Source organism: Pituophis catenifer, unplaced genomic scaffold (genome assembly GCF_029215685.1).
Source record: "Pituophis catenifer annectens isolate HBS135680 unplaced genomic scaffold, rPitCat1.0.hap2 SCAF_4, whole genome shotgun sequence".
In the NCBI taxonomy this organism is placed as follows: domain Eukaryota; kingdom Metazoa; phylum Chordata; class Lepidosauria; order Squamata; family Colubridae; genus Pituophis; species Pituophis catenifer.
The window spans coordinates 128,287,531-128,307,239 of record NW_027256884.1 but is presented as its reverse complement, the minus strand read 5'-3'; the positions used below and the strand labels follow the sequence as shown (position 1 = coordinate 128,307,239).

The 19,709-nt window shown below is 48.5% G+C and overlaps 2 protein-coding genes across 2 annotated transcripts in view; one reads left to right on the top strand and one right to left on the bottom strand.

Annotated features, from left to right (window-relative positions):
* WNT11 (Wnt family member 11) overlaps window positions 1-19,709 on the top strand; it is a 530,657-nt gene that overhangs the window by 359,980 nt on the left and 150,968 nt on the right. The window lies entirely within an intron of this gene.
* Window positions 1-19,709, bottom strand: part of EMSY (EMSY transcriptional repressor, BRCA2 interacting) — a 42,305-nt gene that overhangs the window by 20,916 nt on the left and 1,680 nt on the right. The window contains exons 2-12 of the mRNA XM_070942992.1: window positions 19,055-19,154; window positions 18,812-18,886; window positions 16,570-16,751; window positions 15,235-15,387; window positions 13,419-13,681; window positions 10,189-10,486; window positions 8,260-8,475; window positions 6,659-6,808; window positions 5,307-5,480; window positions 3,816-3,851; window positions 1,103-1,239 (exon numbers count right to left, since the gene is read on the bottom strand). Of these exons, the coding sequence (XP_070799093.1) occupies window positions 1,103-1,239; window positions 3,816-3,851; window positions 5,307-5,480; window positions 6,659-6,808; window positions 8,260-8,475; window positions 10,189-10,486; window positions 13,419-13,681; window positions 15,235-15,387; window positions 16,570-16,751; window positions 18,812-18,886; window positions 19,055-19,154 (1,784 nt within the window). The remainder of the gene's footprint in view (window positions 1-1,102; window positions 1,240-3,815; window positions 3,852-5,306; window positions 5,481-6,658; window positions 6,809-8,259; window positions 8,476-10,188; window positions 10,487-13,418; window positions 13,682-15,234; window positions 15,388-16,569; window positions 16,752-18,811; window positions 18,887-19,054; window positions 19,155-19,709) is intronic.

The window sequence follows — 19,709 nt, the reverse complement described above, 5'->3', positions numbered from 1 at the left end:
ACAACTTTTCCCTGCTTCTGAAAGCCTCCAAAACAGACCTTCAGAAAAAAAGCCTAATATGAAAATTATCACCATAGAAATGAGATATACGAAAATTATCACCATAGAAAAAATGAGATATACAAAAATGTTCACCATAGAAAAAATGAGATACACGAAAATTATCACCATAGAAATAATGATACAAAAATTATTCCCATAGAAAAAAGAGATACGAAAATTATTACCATAGAAAAAACGAGAGATACGAAAATTATCACCATAGAAAAAATGAGATATACGAAAATTATCACCATAGAAAAAATGAGATATGCAAAAATGATCCCCATATCAGTTAATACTTAGTTGGGGAACCTTTAGCATGAATTATGGCCTTACAAAATCTTCCCATGGAGTGAACCAAGTCTTTGAGTTCTGCAGCTGTTCTAACGTGCAACGAAGATTGAATGATGGCTTCTATTAACTGGGTTTTATTGCTGAGTCGCTTCTGACTAACCAGTTTCTTTAGTCGGCTCCATAGATTTTCCATTGGGTTAAGGTCTGGGCTATTCCAGCAGTGGAATAGGATTATCTTGAAACTCCCCCCCAAAAAAAGTGGTTGTCAGCATTTCAACGCTGGCATAGAGAGGAGAGCGAGAGATAAACTCTGAAACTTTTGCCTGCTAAATCCCTTTGAAGTCCGGTTGTCGTGGAAATGAGGGGAGGGGGCATATTCCTGGGAAATGACGAGGAAAAGAAGTCTGAAGAATGACTTGGAAGACAGCCAATGAGAAGCAGAGATTTGGGGATCGGAAAGGGAGGGATTGGGGGGCAAAAGGTCAGTCTTGTCCGCGCGGAGTCATGATCCGGTGGCTGTTCTCAATTAAAGAAAGATTTCCTTAAAGATTGGCAGTTTGGAAATTCATTTAATTTTGAGATAGCATCGCAGTCTGACAGTGGTGTTATTAGCCATCAAACCTCAAAAATACACTTTTCCCAGAAGGTTTCCACAATTTTGGCCACTGCTGTAAACAAGGCCAGTGAAGATCCCCCTGGACACACAAGGTCCTTTGAGGGGCCACCAGATGTTGGTGTTGCTGTTTTCGGGAGGATGTGGACTTACCCCCGCATTCAGCAACGTCGTGACCACATTTTTACCCGGAAGTCCTTGAATGGTGGTGCCTTTTCCCGCCGTTTTCTGCACGACGATAACGTTGGGCTTCGACGTCACCGGGATCGTGGTGATCTTGGTGGTTGTTCCTTGAGAGGAAGGAAAACAGCAAAGGCCACGGATTTGAAGGAGTTTAGTTTAGTTTAGTTTTTAGTTTTATTAAATTTGTATACCGCCCTACTCCCGAAGGACTCAGGGTGGTGAACAGGCACAAGATAAAGGAGGAGCCACGGCTCACGGTTTCGTCCTGGGCACGTGACAGGGAGCCCTCGACTTACGACCATAACGGGAGCCCTAAATTTCCGTTGCTAAGCGAACTAGTCGAACTAGTCGGGAGCACTGCTTGGAATCCTGACAAGACGGTTGCGGAGTGAATTTTGCCCCGTTTTTTTTTAACAACCTTGTCTTGCCACCGTTAAGCGAATCGGCAGGGCGGTTGAGTTAGCGACACGGTTGTTAAGCGAATCCGGCTTCCCTCCCATTTGATTTTGGCTCGTCGGAAAGTCGCCCTTCGTCACTTCGTTTAGTGCCGTTGTAACTTCGAAGGGTCCCTTAAAAGAATGGCCATAAATCGAGGACCGCCTGTAGAGGGGCAATCACAGGTAAATACCCTGACTACACCGTATTCTTTCCTTAATGTGGGGATGGGGAAACCCATCAATGAGACACCCCTCCCCCGAACCCCTTCCCCAGAATCCAGTGCAAGGGGGAGATCCAAACTGCCTAAGGACCCCCTTGCTTTCGCCCTAGAAAACGTGGCTGTGTAGGAGCCCTGGTGGCACAGTGGTTAAGAGTACAGTATTGCAGGCTAACTCTGCTGGCTGCCAGGGGTTCGATCCTGACCGGCTCAAGGTGGACTCAGCCTTCCGTCCTTCAGAGGTCGGTAAAATGAGGACCCAGATTTTTGGGGGCAAATATGCTGACTCTGTAAACCACTTACAGAGGGCTGGAAAGGACTATGAAGTGGTATATAAGTCTAAGTATTATTGCTATTTCTTCTTTCCTTTCTTCCTTCCCTTTCTCCTTCTCCTTCCTCTTCCACTTCTCCCTCTTCCTTCCCCACTTCCTCCTTTTGGTGGCATGGTGGTGCAGTGGTTAGAATGCAGTATTGCAGGCTTAACTGTCCACTGCCAGGAGTTTGATCCTGATTGGCTCTAGGTTGACTCAGCCTTCCGTCCTTCCAAGGTCGGTAAAACAAGGACCCAGATTGTTGGGGGCAACAGGCTGACACTGTAAACCACTTACAGAGAGAGGGAGGGAGGGAGGAAGAGAAAGAGAGAGAGAGAGAGAGAGAGAGAGAGAGAGAGAAAGAAAGAGAGAAAGAAAGAAAGAAAGAAAGAAGGAAGGAAGGAAGGAAGGAAGGAAGGAAGGAAGGAAGGAAGGAAGGAAGGAAGGGAGCCATGGTGGCACAGTAGTTAGAATGCAGTATTGCAGGCTAACTGCCCACTGCCAGGAGTTCGATCCTGACTGGCTCAAGGTTGACTCAGCTTTCCGTCCTTCCAAGGTCGGTAAAACAAGGACCTAGATTGTTGGGGGCAACAGGCTGACATTGTAAACCACTTAGAGAGAGAGAGAGGGAGGGAGGAAGAGAGAGAGAGAGAGAGAGAGAGAGAGAAGGAAGGAAGGAAGGAAGGAAGGAAGGAAGGAAGGAAGGAAGGAAGGAAGAAAGGAAGGGAGCCACGGTGGCACAGTAGTTAGAATGCAGTATTGCAGGCTAACTGCCCACTGCCAGGAGTTCGATCCTGACAGGCTCAAAGTTGACTCAGCCTTCTGTCCTTCCGAGGTCGGTAAAACGAGGATCCGGATTGTTGGGGGCAACAGGCTGACTTTGTAAACAGCTTACAGAGAGCTGCAAAAGCACTGTGAAGCTGTATATACCGATAAGTCTAAGTGCTATTGGTCTTGTGTATTTATCTTTTTACTATTTCGTTCCTACTATGTCTAGGGGTTGTAAAATTCCATCTTTTTAATACTGTAAACCATAATTACATTGGGGTAAGAAGGGCAGCCAATGAATGTAATACGTAATAGTACAGGTAGTTCTCGCCTTACAACCACCAGTGAGCCCAAACTTTGTGTGGCTAAGTGAAACCTTTGTTAACGGGGAATTTTGCCCCGTTTTACGACCTTCCTTGCCACATGCGCTGTTAAGCGAATCACCGTGCTTGTCTCAATTAGTAACGCGGTTGTTAAACGAATCGGGTGCCCCCGTTGACACTTTTGCTTGTCAGGAGGCCGTCAAAGGGGATCACATGACACCCCCCCTCCCCGGGGCTCTACGACCGTCATAAGTAGGGATCAGTAAGCCAAGCGTTTGAATTTTGATCACGCGACTGTGGGGACCGTTCTACAACGGTCGTAGAAACGGTTACAAGTCGCTTCTCGGCGCCGTGGCCACTTTGGACGGTCACTAAACGAGGTGCTGTAAGATCAAGGATCACCTGTACCGAGGAGGTGAAATGCCCCAAGACCCTCGGAAAGAAATCAAATGGTTTAATTAGAGCAGGGGGTCTCCTACCTTAGCAACTTTACGACTTGTGGACTTCAACTCCCAGAATTCCTCAGCCAGCGAAGTTTCGCTGGCTGAGGAATTCTGGGAGTTGAAGTTCACAAGTCGTAAAGTTGCTAAGGTTGGAGACCCCCATTTTAGAGCACAGTTGAGTACCTTTTTGCTGAAAATAAGTCTTCATCAAGGAGTTACCTTAAAAGAAAAGTGAAAATAAAATAGGTTAATTTACAGACAGGGTCATTTACGTGGGAAACTTACGGCGGGAAGTTTCTTTTTCTTTCTTTTTTTTTAATAAAAAAATATATCAAATCAATGCGTGAACAGTGTGGCAACTTGATGTCACACATTCTAACACAAATAGAACCAATGAAATTAAATCATAATTGTTACATTCAACCAACTCATGTATTTCTAGCAATAATACACATTTATATTAGATTACAATCCATCATCATTCAATTATTCCAAGTTGTATCTTGTTATTACTTTTATTATTATGAAGGGTATACACTCATATTCCCCCTCCTGTTTCTATCGCTGTTAATCATATCACGTTTTGTTAAGAAACTATTTCTGTCTATCCTAACTTCTAATCATGTCATCCACCTAAAAGGAAAAAAAAGGGGGAGAAGAGAGAGAGAGAGAGAGAGAGAGAGAGAGAGAGAAGGGAGAGCAAATCAGAACAACAAATAGAAGGGTTGTCCATCCATCGTCTATAGCCCGCTTCGATATTTTAATGCTACGCTTTAAAAGAAAGAAAGAAGGAAAAGCAAAGCAGAACTATTAAAAAAAAAGAAAAATCATCTATCCGTCATCCCTTGCCCGCTTCAATACTTTGATTGCTATGCTTTTTCTATTGATTTGCCTCCCCAATTCGGCTGAATAAGTTGTAAAAAAAATGCTTTTAAAAGTAAAAAAAAATTGTGCCACAGCTCATCACACACCCCCCGCAATGTTGTACTTACCCCATGCCTCCTTTTGGCGTGCGTGGTGCATATTAAGGCTGGGTTCTAAATTTTTTTACTACCGGTTCTGTGGGCGTGGCTTATTTTGTGGGCGTGGTTTGATGGTCATGTGACAATTCTTTAGGATTTAGCAGAGGTACTGGTACACTGAGAGCGCATGCTCTAAAGACAAATTCCTTGTGTGTGTCAGCACTTCAAGCTGCATTTACTCTAGTGCTGACATAAGAAGGAGAAGCGGAGGCGTCTGGAAAGGGACATTTGACTTTTCACCTACTTATTTTCCCTGGAGATAATATCCCCTAGGAGATGGGATGGGAGGGGGGAAATTCCTTTGAGCTGGAGCAGTAGATTATGGGTAGAGTGACTTGGAAGATGGCCAATGAGTGCAGGGGAGTGGGGAATGGAAAGGGAGGGTTTTGGGTCTGGAAGTCAGTGTTGGCTGCGAATGAGTCGGAGTTAGAATGTCGTGCTTAATAAATGGGAGTTTTTCTTCAAAGACTTTGTTTGAAATGCAATTTATTTGAGACGACCTCGAAACCTGACAGTGTGTGAAATCACACTTGGCCAATAAAAAATTCTATTCCTACTCCTACTCCAACTCCTACTCTATTCTATTCAATTTCAGGGTTTTTTTTCCCCCCTTGACTGGTTTCCAGTTAAATAGTGACATGGGATTACCTACCAGAAACAAGGTTGCTGCTGATAATCTTGCCTCCCAGTGTGGCGAGTGATTTGGGGACCACCGTGATGATGCTACCGCTCGTGGTTTTCACGTAGGTGGCTGCACCTGGCGTACCCGTCATCCGTGCCCCTATGGAAGGGCTCACGGTTGGACGGGTGTAAGTCGCTTGAGTCCCTGGTTTAAGGGGAGAGAAAAAAACAACAGAGTAAGATATCCGTTTATGGTCTGATTTGCATGTCACGTGGGAAGACCAGGAGGAGAAGGGAGTGGCTAAAACTTGCAAATGATGTGTTTTCTTTTCCAACCTAAGCAATTCAGGTAGCCCAGGGGAACTCACGACTTGGCAACTTTAAGACTTGTGGACTTCAACTCCCAGAATTCCTCAGCTAGTCGCAACTATGGAGAGGTGGCAGGTTTTTCGTCAGGCGTGGGCTGCAGAAGACAACTTTCATAATTTTCCAGTTTGATCCAGTGGTTAAGGCACCATTCTAGTTACTGGGAGAGGGGTGAGTTCTAGTCCCGCCTTAGGCATGAAATCCGGCTGGGAGACTTTGGGCCAATCACCAGGAGACGGTGAGTTCTAGTCCCGCCTTAGGCATGAAATTCGGCTGGGTGACTTTGGGCCAATCACCAGGAGGCGGTGAGTTAGAGCTTTGTATATTCATCTCCAATGAGGCTCCTATTTTCAGTCTCTGAAAAGAGGTTGCAAACATCCCAGGCTACAGGCAGTCCTGAACTTACAGTCACTCATTTAGTGACCGTTCAAAATATACAATGGCACTGAAGTTGGCCATGCACTTATAACCATGGCAGCATCCCCATGGACATATTCTGATCAAATTTGGGCACTTGGCAACTGCGATGAGTTTACAATAGTAGCTGCATTCCAAGGTCATGCGATCTCCCATTCGCAACCTTCCCAGCCGGCTTCGGACCAGCAAAGTCAATGGGACGATCTGGATTCGCTTAACGACGGCAATGATTCGCTTAACAACCTTGGCAAAAAAAAAAAAAAAGGTTGCAAAATTGGGCACGGCTCGCTTTAACAACCGCCGTGCTCAGCTATGGAAACCGTGGTCCCAATTGCAGCCCCGTAAATCAAGGACTACCTGTAACCGGTCCGTTTTTTAATAAAAATAAAAGAAAATAAAATAAAGACATAGAAACATATATCGCTTGCTCTGCCCCGTGAAGATCAGTTCGTGAGTTGGCAGGTGGGCACTACCAGCCCCGATGCCCTCCTGGCGGAAGGGACCGCCTTCGATAGGAGCGCTCGCTTGTTTCCCCCCCCCGCCCTGTCTCCTCCCTTCCGCCTGCCATGGAAAGTGGCCGGGATGGACAGATGGACTCACCGGCAGGAGCCGTGACCAGCTTGGTGGTCATGATGGTCCCGTTGCTGCTCACCACCATGATGGGAGAATTGCTGCTGCTGGGCAGGGTCGCCGTGACGGGTTTGGGGAGGATTTTGCTGGGCTGCACCTGCTGGGTGATGATTTTGACACCTGGGGAGGAGATGGTGAACAAGAGTGGCAAGGCAAAGGAAGGAAGGGAGGGAGGGAGAGAGGAATAAGGGAAGGAAGGAAGGAAGGGAGGGAGGGAGGGAGGGAGGGAGGGAGGGAGGGAGGGAGGTAAGAAGGAAGAAAGGAAGGGAGGGAGGAAGGAAGGAAGGAAGGAAGAAAGAAAAGAAGGAGGAAGGGAGGGAGGGAGGAAGGAAGGGAGAGAGGAAGAAAGGAAGGAAGGAAGGGAGGGAGGGAGGGAGGAAGGTAAGAAGGAAGAAAGGAAGGAAGGGAGGGAGGAAGGAAGAAAGGAAGAAAAGAAGGAGGGAGGGAGGAAGGAAGGGAGAGAGGAAGGAAGAAAGGAAGAAAAGAAGGAGGGAGGGAGGAAGGAAGGGAGAGAGGAAGGAAGAAAGGAAGGGAGGGAGGGAGGGAGGAAGAAAGGAAGGGAGGGAGGAAGGGAGGGAGGAAGAAGGGAAGGAAGGAAGAAAGGAGGGAGGGAGGGAGGAAGGAAGAAAGGGAGGCGGGAGGAAGGAAGAAAGGAAGGGAGGGAGGGAGGGAGGAAGGAAGGAAGGGAGGGAGGGAGGGAGGAAGGAAGGGAGGGAGGGAAGGAGGGAAGGGAGGGAGGGAGGGAGGGAAGGGAGGAAGGAAGAAAGGGAGGGGGGGAGGAAGGGAGGAAGGAAGGAAGGGAGGAAGGAAGGGAGGAAGGAAGGAAGGAAGGGAGGGAGGGAGGAAGGAAGAAAGAGAGGGAGGGAGGGAGGGAGGAAGAAAGGGGAGTGGTGGGAGGGTGAGGGAGGAAAGGTGGAGGGATGAAAGGAGGAAGGAAAGCAGGGAAGAAGAGAGGGAGGAAGGGAGGGAAGGAGAGAAGAAGAAAGGAAGGGAAGAAGGGAGAGAGGAAGGAAGGGAGGGAGGGAGGACAGAAAATTAGAGAAAGTTTAAGAACACAGTTAGGATCCTAAAGCAGATTGACGAAATGTTAACATTCATAGATAGTTAAAAGTACAGATAGTCCTCGACTTACAACCCTTTGTTTAGTGAACATTCAAAGTTGCAACTGACCGTTTTCCCACACTTACGACCGTTGCAGCATCCCCAGAGTCACCCGATCAAAATTCTGGCGCTTGGCAGCTGGCCTGTACTTATGACGGTCGCAGTGTCCCTGGGGGGGGGGGGGGTCACGTGATCCCCTTTTGCGACCTTCCGACAAGCAAAGCCAAACGGGGGAAAGCCGGATTCCCTTAACAACCGGGTTCCTAACTTCCCAAGTGCGGTGATTCCCTTAACCGCTCTGGCAGGAAAGGTCGTACGACGGGACAAAGCCCTCACTTAACAACCGCCTTGGCTTAGCAATGGAAATTTGGAGCTCAAGTGTCGCCGTAAGTCGAGGACTCCCTCTATCCCCCGCCCCTCCCCCCCCAGTCCCCCATCGCCGGGACGATACATTCCCTGTTTTACAATACCTGATTCTTGCTTGATCTGGATGGTGGGCTTAATGTTGGGGGGCAGAGGAGACTGCTGGGGTGCTGCGGCTGGCTGGGACGGTGCCGGGGCAGCCGGTGAAACCGAGGTCAGCTGCTGCTTGGGAAACTGGGTGAGGATCTGGCCGGGCGTTCCCACCAGGCTTTTCGGAGACGGTAGCCGGGCTGCGGCCACCTTGATCGCTGAGGTGCACACGCCTGGAAGACAGGATGGCAGGATTGGTGCCTTTCTCGATTTCAGCAACCGAGAAAGCGAACGACGGTCCTTGGTTGTTTAAAGAGGGGCACAGGATCAAAATCACACGAAGGGATTAGTGCCGCTTTATAAAGCCTTAGGAAAAGCCACACCTGGAATACTTGTTGTGACCTAGGCTTCCCGAGTCCTTAAAACAGACGAGTAGTCCCAAAAACTTCTTTTATTGCAACAGCTGTGAATTACGCTCACTCACAGCTGAGTCCCAATTCGTTGCAAAAAAGTCCTTTGGGAGAAGTCCTTCGGGATAATCACCAACCTTTATCTCCCTTGACACGCTGCCAAACACTGACTTGGCAAAGCCCCACGGAGTCCAGAATCAAACAGAGATGCCGACTGGGAACAGAGTTAACAACGTTGCTTTCCTGCAAAGAGCCCACGTGCCTTTGTTCCTCTTTTAAGCCTTATGGGAGGGGCCAATCATCTCCAGGCCTTACTTCCGAGTCGTCCCTTTTGTTTTAGCTGTTCTGGCCTTCTGGCAGCTCTGCGCATGCGTGCACTAGGAACAGGCTCCTCCTGTTTCTCTGCCTCTCTGATATCCGACTCTGGAGGCTCTGGAGTCCATGGAAAACTCCCAGATGGCCCTGGCCCCATCTCTGCCTCCGACACAGAGCCCTCGTCCGGGCCTTCCCCAGACTCCAAGACTGGCCCATGTTCCTCCCCAGCCTCCTCACTGTCCGACTCGGCAGCGGAGCAGCTAAAGCAAAAGGGACGACTCGGGAATAAGGCCTGGAGATGATTGGTCCCTCCCAGAAGGCTTAAAAGAAGAGCAAAGGCACGTGGGCCCTTTGCAGGAAAGCAACATTGTTAATTCTGTTCCCAGTTGGCATCTCTGTTTGATTCTGGACTCCGTGGGGCTTTGCCAAGTAGGTCCTTTTTTTGAACTATTACCATCTGGCAGACGGTACAGGATAATAAAAACAAGGACAAACAAGCTGAAAAAGAGCTTCTATTCCAGAGAAGTAACTATATTGAATTCTACTGTATAGTGCAATATTAATGCAATATTGGGTTTTCAATTTCAATTATATGGAATGTAAAGGATGTATGTTTGTGTTTTTATTTTTATAGTTATAATGTACACCGAAGATGGCATTTAATTTCGTTGTACAAGGTGCAATGACAATAAACTAAAAACAAAAACAAAACTAAAAAAATTATTCTCTTGTCGTTAAGCTATAGGACAGTGATGGCGAAACTTTTAGACAGAGTGCCCAAACTGCATGGAAGGTGTAGCGCGCTAACATGCGCATGAGCGAACTTGCGCATGAGCGAATGTGCATGTGCAAACATGCGTGTGCGCAAACATGCGTGTGCATCAATGTGCGCACGCAAATGTGCACATTCACAGATGTGTGCATTCACGGATCTGCACGAACATGCGTGTATGCGCAGCACGGACCCGAAGACCAGCTGGTGAGCGGGAGGCGGGGCATCCCAACTCCGGCAACGCGGCAAGAGGTAAGATCTTTTTCTTTCGCGACCTTCTGTTTCGTCGTTTGCAGGGAAACCGAAGCTCACGGAAGAAATGCCACCGAGATCTAACCTGGGACGACGGCGCGCGTGCCAGCAGAAAAGCCTCTGCGTGCCACCTCTGGGACGCCATCGCTGCTATAGGACTTTCCCTTCTTCCTCAAATCGGCCAGCCTCTCTCTTACCCTGCGCCACCGTCGACATGACCACGGACGGCGTGGAGGATACCACGGTGGTCACCGCCACGGTGCTGGGCGTGGAAGAAGGCGTGGAACAGCTCCCGGCGGTGAGGCTAGTTGTGGTGGGGCTGGGGCTGTTGTTAACCAGGGAGGACTGGGAAGCCGTGATGACCACGGGTTGCTTCTGGGTGGTGGACGCTATCACCGACGTCGGGACGAGTTTGGTGACGGCCGCGTAGTTGTGGGATTTGGAGAGGATGTTGGGGACGAACGTGGAACTGGGTGAGGTTGTCACGATGATTACCTGGAAGAGAACAAGGAGACACTTTGGACAATAGTAGGATAGGATCGTTTTCCTGTTGAACGTATCTTTTCTTTTATGTACACCGAGAGTATATGCACCAAGACAAATTCCTTGTGTGTCCAATCACACTTGGCCAATAAAAAATTCTGTTCTATTCTTCTATTCTGTTGGGTTTCCAGGACGGTGCTCAAACAGGGCAGACCTGAATAGCAATAGCATTTAAGACTTATAACACTGAGACTTATATGAAACTTACAGAGCTTCACAGTGCTTTTATAGCCATCTCTAAGCGGTTTACAAAATCAGCCTTTTGCCCCCAACAATCTGGGTCCCTCGTTTTATCGACCTCGGAAGGACGGAAGGTTGAGTCAACCTTGAACCGGTCAGGATCGAACTGCTGGCAGTGGGCAGAGTCAGCCTGCAGTACTGCATTCTAATTATTGTGCCACCACACCAACAGGAGGAGGAAGTAGGGAAGGAAGAGGAAGGAGAAGGGGAAAGGGAAAGGGAAGGAACAGAAGGGAGAAGGAGGAAGGGGGAAAAAGAGGATGAAGGGAAAAGAAAGGAAGTGGAGAAGGAGGAAGGAAGAGAGGAAGTGGAAAAGGAAGGAGGAGGAAGGCAAGAGGAGAGGGGGAAGGAGAAAAGGAAGGAAGGGCAATAGCCCTTAGAGTTATATACCGCTTCATAGTGCTTTAACAGCCCTCTTTAAGTGGTTTACAGAGTCAGCCTCTTGCCCCCAACAATCTGGGTCCTTGTTTTACCGACCTCGGAAGGACAGAAGGCTGAGTCAACCTTGAGCCGGTCAGGATCGAACTGCTGGCAGTGGGCAGAGTTGGCCTGCAGTACTACATTCTAACCACTGTGCCACCACACCAACAGGAGGAGGAAGTGGGGAAGGAAGAGGAAGGAGAAGGGGAAAGGGAAGGAAGGGAGGGAGGGGAGGAGGAGGAAGGGGGAAAAGATGAAGGGAAAAGAAGTGGAGAAGGATGAAGGAAGAAAGGAGGTAGAAGAGGAAGGAGGAGGAAGGCAAGAGGAGAGGGGGAAGGAGAAAAGGAAGGAAGGGCAATAGCCCTTAGACTTATATACCGCTTCACAGTATGCTTTTATAGCCCTCTCTAAGCGGTTTACAGAGTCAGCCTCTTGCCTCTTGCCCCCAACAATCCGGGTCCTCATTTTACGACCTCGGAAGGACGGAAGGCTGAGTCAACTTTTGAGCCTGGTGACATTCGAACTGCCAAACTGCTGGCAGCCGGTGATCAGCAGAAGAAGCCTGCAGTACTGCACTCTAACCACTGCGCCACCGCGGCTCACCTAATACAGGTAGTCTTTGATTTACAACCATTCGTTTAGTGACTGCTGGAAATTAGTGAAAAAAGAGATTTACCACCGGCCATGCACTTAACAACCACTGCAGATCTATGGTCATGATTCAAATTTGAGCGTTTTCCATCCAGGAATATATAGGTAGTCCTCGACGTACGACAACAATTGAGCCCAAAATTTATGTTGCTAACTGAGACGTTTGTTAAGCGAGTTTTGCCCCATTCCACGACCTTTCTGGTGACGGTTGTTAAGGGAATCGCTGCAGTTGTTAAGTTAGCAACGTGGTTGCTATGTGGATTTGGTTTTATCTGTTGACTTTGCTTTGTCAAACCGTCGCAAAAATTGATCCCAGGGCACCGCAACTGTCGTAAACGTGAGACAGCTGCCTGTCTAAATTTCGATCCCGTGACCATACGGATGTTGCGACGGGTGTGCAAAGTGTGAAAAACGATCACAAGTTCCATTTTCAGCGCCGCTGTAACTACGAACGGTCACTAAACGAACAGAGCTAAGTCGAGAAGCGCCTGTAGAGAATGTGGCGGCGGCACCAATTGTGAACGGCAGGCTCAATTGTGGTCGTAAGTCGAGGACTACCTGTAGCCAGGGTGGCTCATCCCGCAGAAGACTTTAACCCAGCATTCCCCCAACCTTTTGGGGACCCCGGGGACTGGTTCCGTGGAGAGACGTTTTTCAAGAACCGTGGCAAGAAAAGCCGTAAAATGGAGCAAAACAACTGTCTTGCTTAGCAATGGAAAATTGTGGGCTCCACTGCGGTCGTAAGTCGAGGACTACCTGTATAGCAGAAGTGGGCCACTATGGCAACTTGAGGACCTGTGGACTTCAACTCCCAGAATTCCTGAGCCAGCATGAAGGCCAGAGGTCGTAAAATTGCCATAGTGTACAGATGGGTATGCATGAGTTTATGGCTCGCTGCTTGTGGGGGTGAGTGGTCTTTCATTTTTGGTCAGTGTGCCGTCAATATACAGCGTGTACTGGAGGGTTCTAGATCAGTGGCCCCCCCAACCTTTTGGACATCAGGGACAGGTTCCGTGGAGAGAAGTTTTTTTCCATGGACCGGACATAGTGTGGTTTTGCATGCTGCCTGCATCCCGCGGATGGGGCTTTGCTTGTGTCGCGGCCCAGTTTTTGGCATGCCGCGGCCCGTTGCCAGTGCACAGCCCGGGGGTTGGGGACCTCTGCTTTAACCCAAACCCAGGGATCGGCAATCTTAAACACTCAGAGCCACAAAGGTCCCTAACCGGTCGCACCCCGTTCAATTCTCGAGCCGACCGGAAGTCCATTTCCCCCATCTCCTAGCGCGGCGTCCTTTTTCCTCTACCTGTCCTAACCGAAAGCCCTACCAATTGTGGAGCCGACTGGAAAACCCGCCTCTTGCCATAGAATCTCCTCCTGGTGACCCGTGCTCCTCCCCCCACAAAAACTGGAAGTTACTCTCAAAATCGTGGCGCCGACTGGCGACAGGGAGCCGCAGCAGAGGGATGAAAGAGCCACATGCGGCTCCAGAGCTGCGGGTTGCCGACCCCTGCCCAAACCCTTTTGGTAGAATAGGAGCAGCTTTCCCCCAAACCACCCCGATGCCACCTCGGACCTTCTGGGTGTTGGTGTTGGTGGTTTGAGTGGAGGAGGGCTTGGTGAAGGTGATCTTCACGGGGGACATGTGGGGCGGCAGTGAGTTGGCGATGCTCTGCATGATGCTGCTCATCTTGGGGCTGCCCCCCACAGGCACCGTGATGGTCTTGGTGACCGGCGGGATGGCTTTGGGGACCTCTTTCAGGAGCACCGGGGAGGAGCTGGAAGAGTTGGTACGCCGCCTCTTGCGGGGTTTCTCGTCCTCATCCGAACAACTCACGCCTGCAACGAAGAGCACAGATTTTGGGGTTCTCGTTCCGTTGAATGAATCTGAAATTTTACTGCGCGTTTAGCGATGAACATCTGAAGTCTATAAAGTGCTATTGAATTTAAATCTGGAAAAGGAACAAGTAAAAACCATTGTATGATTCGGTGGGCAAGGAACTTTGGATACGATGTAATGCTTGAACAGCGTGGGAGAATATGTGGAATCAAGGTTTAAAATTAACCTGAAACTGTAATTTAAAAGACAATTTCTGAAAGATGATGTATCGTTGGTATTTAACTCCAGATAAGTTGTCAAAAATGTATCAAGGTATTTCAAATGAACGTTGGAAATGTAAACGTAAAGAAGGGACTTTTTATCATCTAGGGTGGACGTGTGATAAAGCAAAGAAATACTGGGGTAGGATTCATATCTTAATACAGAAATACTATATTCATCTTAAAGTGAATATAGAAAGAAAACGAGAGAAAACCATTTTAATTAGCCAGCTCTAAGCTGCTGCCTGTAACTGACAAGACTTTAATCAGTTATATCATTGGATTTTATTGGCTTCCCAGCGCTTCCACAATAGGTGCCAACCACAAGTTAACAAGCTGAGCCTTATATTTTAATTAGCCAGCTCCAAGCTGCTGCCTGTAACTGACAAGACTTTAATCAGTGTCACATTTTTGGATTATGTTGACTTCCTAAGCAGCTCTAGGCTCCCAGCCAGCACACTACACAAACAGATAGTGTGGTTACATTCCTTTCAATGGGTACAGATAGTGCTCGCTTAGGACCACAATCGAGCCCAACATTTCTACTGCGGAGACATTTGTAAAGTGGGCTTTGCCCCGTTTTACAACCTTTCTTGCCAGAGTTGTTAAGTGAAACACTGTAGTTGTTAAGTAAGTAACACAGCTGTTAAAACAAATCTGGCTTTGCTTATCCAAAGGTCACAAAAGGTGTTTACATGATCCCAGGACATTGCAACTGTCATAAATGTGAGTCAGTTGCCAAGCATCTGAATTTTGATCACATGGGGACGCTACAATGGTCGTTAAGTGTGGAAAGTGGTCACGTCACTTTTTCCAGTGCCGTTGTAACTTCACAGGGTCACTAAATGAACTGTTGTAAATCAAGGACTACCTGTATTCACCACTGTGTTCCTGCTTACTCTCTTATAATCCCTTCCTCTCCAAGGAATGTAAACATCAATTCCCTTCTTGCTCATTATCCCAGTATGCATTCCAAAGGGCGGGGGAGGGAAGGAAACAGAAAGCGGAAGTAAAATTATAAGCGCACTCCGGGCCGTGTCATTGTACACTTAGCGACCAAGTTGCCACTTCTAATTGTGGTCGCTAAACGAGGACTATCTACCTGTGCAATCAAAACGTTCTAACCTGCCACCTTGAAACGATCTTTTCCAAGACTACCAGCTACTTGAATTTACCACTCGAAACTGCATCAGGATTCAAGCAATCTGCTTCGCGGTCATAACCAACATGTAATGATCATCTCGAAACTCTTTCAAGCCCAGATCTTCCATTTTGTTGGATAAAGCACTTACTTTTAACGTAAACAGCACTTCCACTTGGGAGAACGACGACGTTGGAAGCTGGGCTGGCAGGTCTGGGGGACTTAACCGTTGCAACGCTACCGCTCGGTACGGGAGTGGATGTCGGCGTAGAGGTGGTAGTTGTGTAGGAGTAACAAACCACGACTGAAGAGGAAATCAAAAAACAAGTTTTAGTTGGGTCTTCTAAATAAATTCTGCTTTCTTGAATCATTTTTCGGCCCCACCGAGTCACACAAGAGCATCCCCCTGCCTTCAAAGTGTGCTAAACCCCAATTCAAGGTTTGTTCGTTCCGGATGTGAAAACTATCTCTCTTCCGGTCCTGCTTTTTCGAGAGGCAACTGGACTTCCTTTGTTTTTTCTTGAAGACATTTCCTCTTCTCATCTAAGATCTCATCTTAGAATTGAAGATCTCATCTTCAGTTCTAACGAAGTGATGGAGGAGAGTCAGAACTGAAGAAGCTTCTTGGATGAGAAGCGAAACGTCTTCAGGGAAAAACAAAAGAAAGTCCAACTGTCTCCTGAAAAAGAGACACCACGTTTGGGATGACCGTGACATGGATGGCAGAGAACACCCATAGACCAGGAGTCGGCAACCTTAAACACTCAAAGAGCCATTTGGACCCGTTTCCCACAGAAAAGAAAACACCGGGAGCCACAAAACCCTTCCCGAGTGAACAAGAATGAAAAATGATCATAAGTCACATTTTTCAGTGCCGTTGTAACTTCGGTTACTAAACAAGTGGTTGTAAGTCCAGGACTTCCTCCAAGAGAGTGGTGTAAGGAATCACGAAATCAGTTCCTTTTGGGGTTCAGGTAGTCCCTGATTTATAACCCTAATTGATCCCAAAATTCCAGCGGAAAGTCACTAAGCAGGTTCACCAATTGTCTGCAACTCATTTGATGACTTATTTTTTGTGGTAGCCGTAAGTCAGGGGTCGGCAACCTTAAACACTCAAAGAGCCATTTGGACGCATTTCCCACACAAAAGAAAACACCGGGAGCCACAAAAACCCTTCCCGTGCTTGACTATTTCTTGAGCGGCCACAAAACTAGCATATGTAGTTGAATTAAATGTTCTGTTTTCTTCTGAAACTTTTCTTTTCTTGGATTTATCCACAGTTGGCCTACCGGGGGTCGAAAAGCTCAATAAATCGCGTGCCGGCGGGTGTCGCACATTGGCGGTTGGGCATATTGGAGCGACGGAGCCGCAGCAGAGGGACGAAAGAGCCACATGCGGCTCCAGAGCCACAGGGTTGCCGACCCTCCCAAAGACGTATCTCCCTTCTTCCCAAGGCCCAAGTTGTAAGGAGATAAAGGTCGCTTACCCTCACCTTCTTTGCTTCCCGTTTCCGCGGGGGAAGGGAGAGACGCGTTGTGCTGGAGAGCTGCGTTGGCCACCGCGTTGGCCGTGACGGTGAAGGCTGTTTGTGGAACCAACCGGGGCATCAGAGGAACCAGTCGGCGGCCTTCGATGGACCACTCGGAAGAGCTGTTAGGCCCGGACATGCTGAAGGGAAATCCGCAACTTTAGAAACAGCCTGTTTGTTTTCCGCCTGGATTACTTACGCTTTCCCTAATCACAACTAGCCTCCAGGAGTTATGGGTGCTCCATCACTGGAGGTTTTGAAGAGGAGATTGGACAACCATTGTCTGGAAGGATACAGGGTTTCCTGCCTGAGCAGGGGGTTGGACTATAGCAGGGGTCTCCAACCTTGGCAACTTTAAGACTTGTGGACTTCAACTTTCAGAGTTCCTGGCTGAGGAACTCTGGGAGTTGAAGTCCACAAGTCTTAAAAGTTGCCAAGGTTGGAGACCCCTGGACAAGAAGACCTCCAAGGTCCATTCCAACTCTGTTACTCTGTAAATACCCGTGTTATAAAAACAGAGGGCAGCTAAAAATACACAGATTTCAGGGGTCACGGTAGTTAAAAATGCAGTATTGCAGGCTGACTCTGCCCACTGCCAGGAGGTCGATCCTGACCGGCTCAAAGTTGACTCAGCCTTCCATCCTTCCGAGGTCGGTAAAACGAGGATCCGGATTGTTGGGGAAAAGAGGCTGACTCTTAAAACTGCTTAGAGAGGGCTGGAAAGCACTATGAAAGGGTAAAGGTAAAAGTAAAGGTTCCCCTCGCACGTATGTGCTAGTCGTTCCCGACTCTAGGGGGCGGTGCTCATCTCCATTTCAAAGCCAAAGAGCCAGCGCTGTCCGGAGACGTCTCCGTGGTCATGTGGCCGGCATGACTCAACGCCAAAGGCGCACGGAATGCTGTTCCCTTCCCACCAAAGGGGGTCCCTATTTTTTCTACTTGCATTTTTTACCTGCTTTCGAACTGCTAGGCTGGCAGAAGCTGGGACAAGTTAACGGGAGCTCACCCCGTTACGCGGCACTAGGGATTCGAACCGCTGAACTGCCAACCTTTCAATCAACAAGCTCAGCGTCTTGGCCACTGAGCCATCACGTCCCTCATGAAATGGTATGTAAGTGTTATTGCTATCCTGAAGCTGCCACTACTTGTAAGGGCTGCCCAACTGTTACAACAAAAGAGGAACAGCCTACTGCTCCCCACTTTTTGGGGGGGCAGCAACACTCAAGTATTGCTTCCCAATGGTGGCATTGTCATCATCTCGTTTCAGGTTAGATCTGCTCTTATCCTGGCCGCGTTCTGAAAAACGCTGAGAATAAGCTGCCCTGGGAAATGATCGCAAAGCCTCTCTGTCTCACAATGTTTTGTGTGGTTTTAGGATTTTATTGTTGTGGCTCCGTTGCCTGAGCCTGGGCTATCGACAGATGCAGACTCTGAGAGTGAGGGAGAGGAGTTGGCAAGGCCTCCCTCTCCAGGACCCTCCTCTCTGGCAATGCCTCCGGAGGACACTGAAGGCCAAGAGATAGGCTCAGAGCCAAGCACGTCCCCGCAGCCACAGGTGGACAGCGACGAAGAAGATAAGTGCTGGCTGGACCCTCGGCAGAGGCGCAGGGAGAAGCGTGCGCAGCAGAGGGGAAGGCGTGCCAGAGATTAGCTGAGTCACTGGACCACACTAGTTTGGTCCAGTGACTCAGTTTGTGACTGAACTCAAGTTCAGTTTGTGACGAGCAAAAACTAGAAATAATCCATGATCTCTGCGTTACTGGACTTTGCCTGCTTTATCAGACTGCATTTGGATTAATCCTTGTATTGTTGAAAACTCTGCCTGTTTTATCGGAATGCTGGCAGTCTAATCTTTGTTTTGTGTGAGTAAAGTCTGAATTGGCAGCTAGCCACTGGGTTGCTGCCAGCTTTATTTTCAAAGAATTTTGTCGTGTGGCTTATTAACTCTGGGCCATCTGTGGGGGTGTGTGAGTGGAACGGGGACAGAACATTTATCCTTTCTGCTTATCTTTCGTTTGACCATATTTGTAAGGGCTTAAGAGGTCTGTTGGATTGAGGCAGGGTAAAAAATTGAATGAAAGAAAGAAATTACTAGTGTCAACCATGTACTGGACCCGGGGCCCTAAAGGCAAAAGAGACACTCGGAAATGTTGCCTGTGTGAGATCTGTTTAGAAAATATTCGTAAGGCCGCCATCTTACTTATGTGCGATGGTTGTCAGGCGTTCATCGTTGACTGCCCTCCGAACTTCCGCCCGATGTCTTTCCGTTGAAATGCTGTTGAAAAAGACATAGATTAAATTTAACTTTTAAGAGCCGAGGTGGCACAGTGGTTAGAGTGCAGTACTGCAGGCTAATTCAGGTGACTGCCGCCTGCCTGCAATTTGGCAGTTCGAATCTCACCAGGAGAAAAAAACCACCCGATCCAGGCTAATCGGGATTTACCTCAGCACTCTGGAAAGTTCCCCCAGAAGGTCCCGCTTCTCCTTGGTCAGATCTCCCTGGGCCCTCAAGGCACTGATCACTCCGGCGTAGGCTTCCAGTTCTAAAAGGGGGGGGGGGGAAACAGGGCAAAGAGGAAGTAAAGAGAGGATGAGATTCACAAGAAGTTGCAGGAAAACGATTAAGGGTTGCAATTGGACGTTTTGCCACCTCTCCCTTTAAGAATACCGCCAAGGAAAGATCTTGGAAATATTTCTGGCCAAGGGGAAAATGAGAGAGACCGACTAAGTCAAGGTATTCTGGCTTTCTGCAAAAGTGCAGGATTCAGACTTCAATTGTTCCTCGCCATTAGAGAAAGGGAGGGGGGGGAGTGTCTACCGCAGATCCCATCAGTCAGAGAACTTTGACTGGCGGGACCCAAAAGAGCCTTCAATGCTGCAACACACGCCCACTAGAACATCTCCAGGATAAAATCTGCCCCCAACCTCCTATCCCTCCGTAACAGCCTAACAACCTGTTTCTGCAAATTGATTGTTGTGGCCTGTTGGCCGCGGGCCCTGTCCAGCAACCGAATCAGAGGAGGAGGAAGAGGCGTGGGAATCGGGGTCAGCATCAGGGCAATCAGGGAGCTCTGAGGGGGAAGAGGGAATGGAGCTGT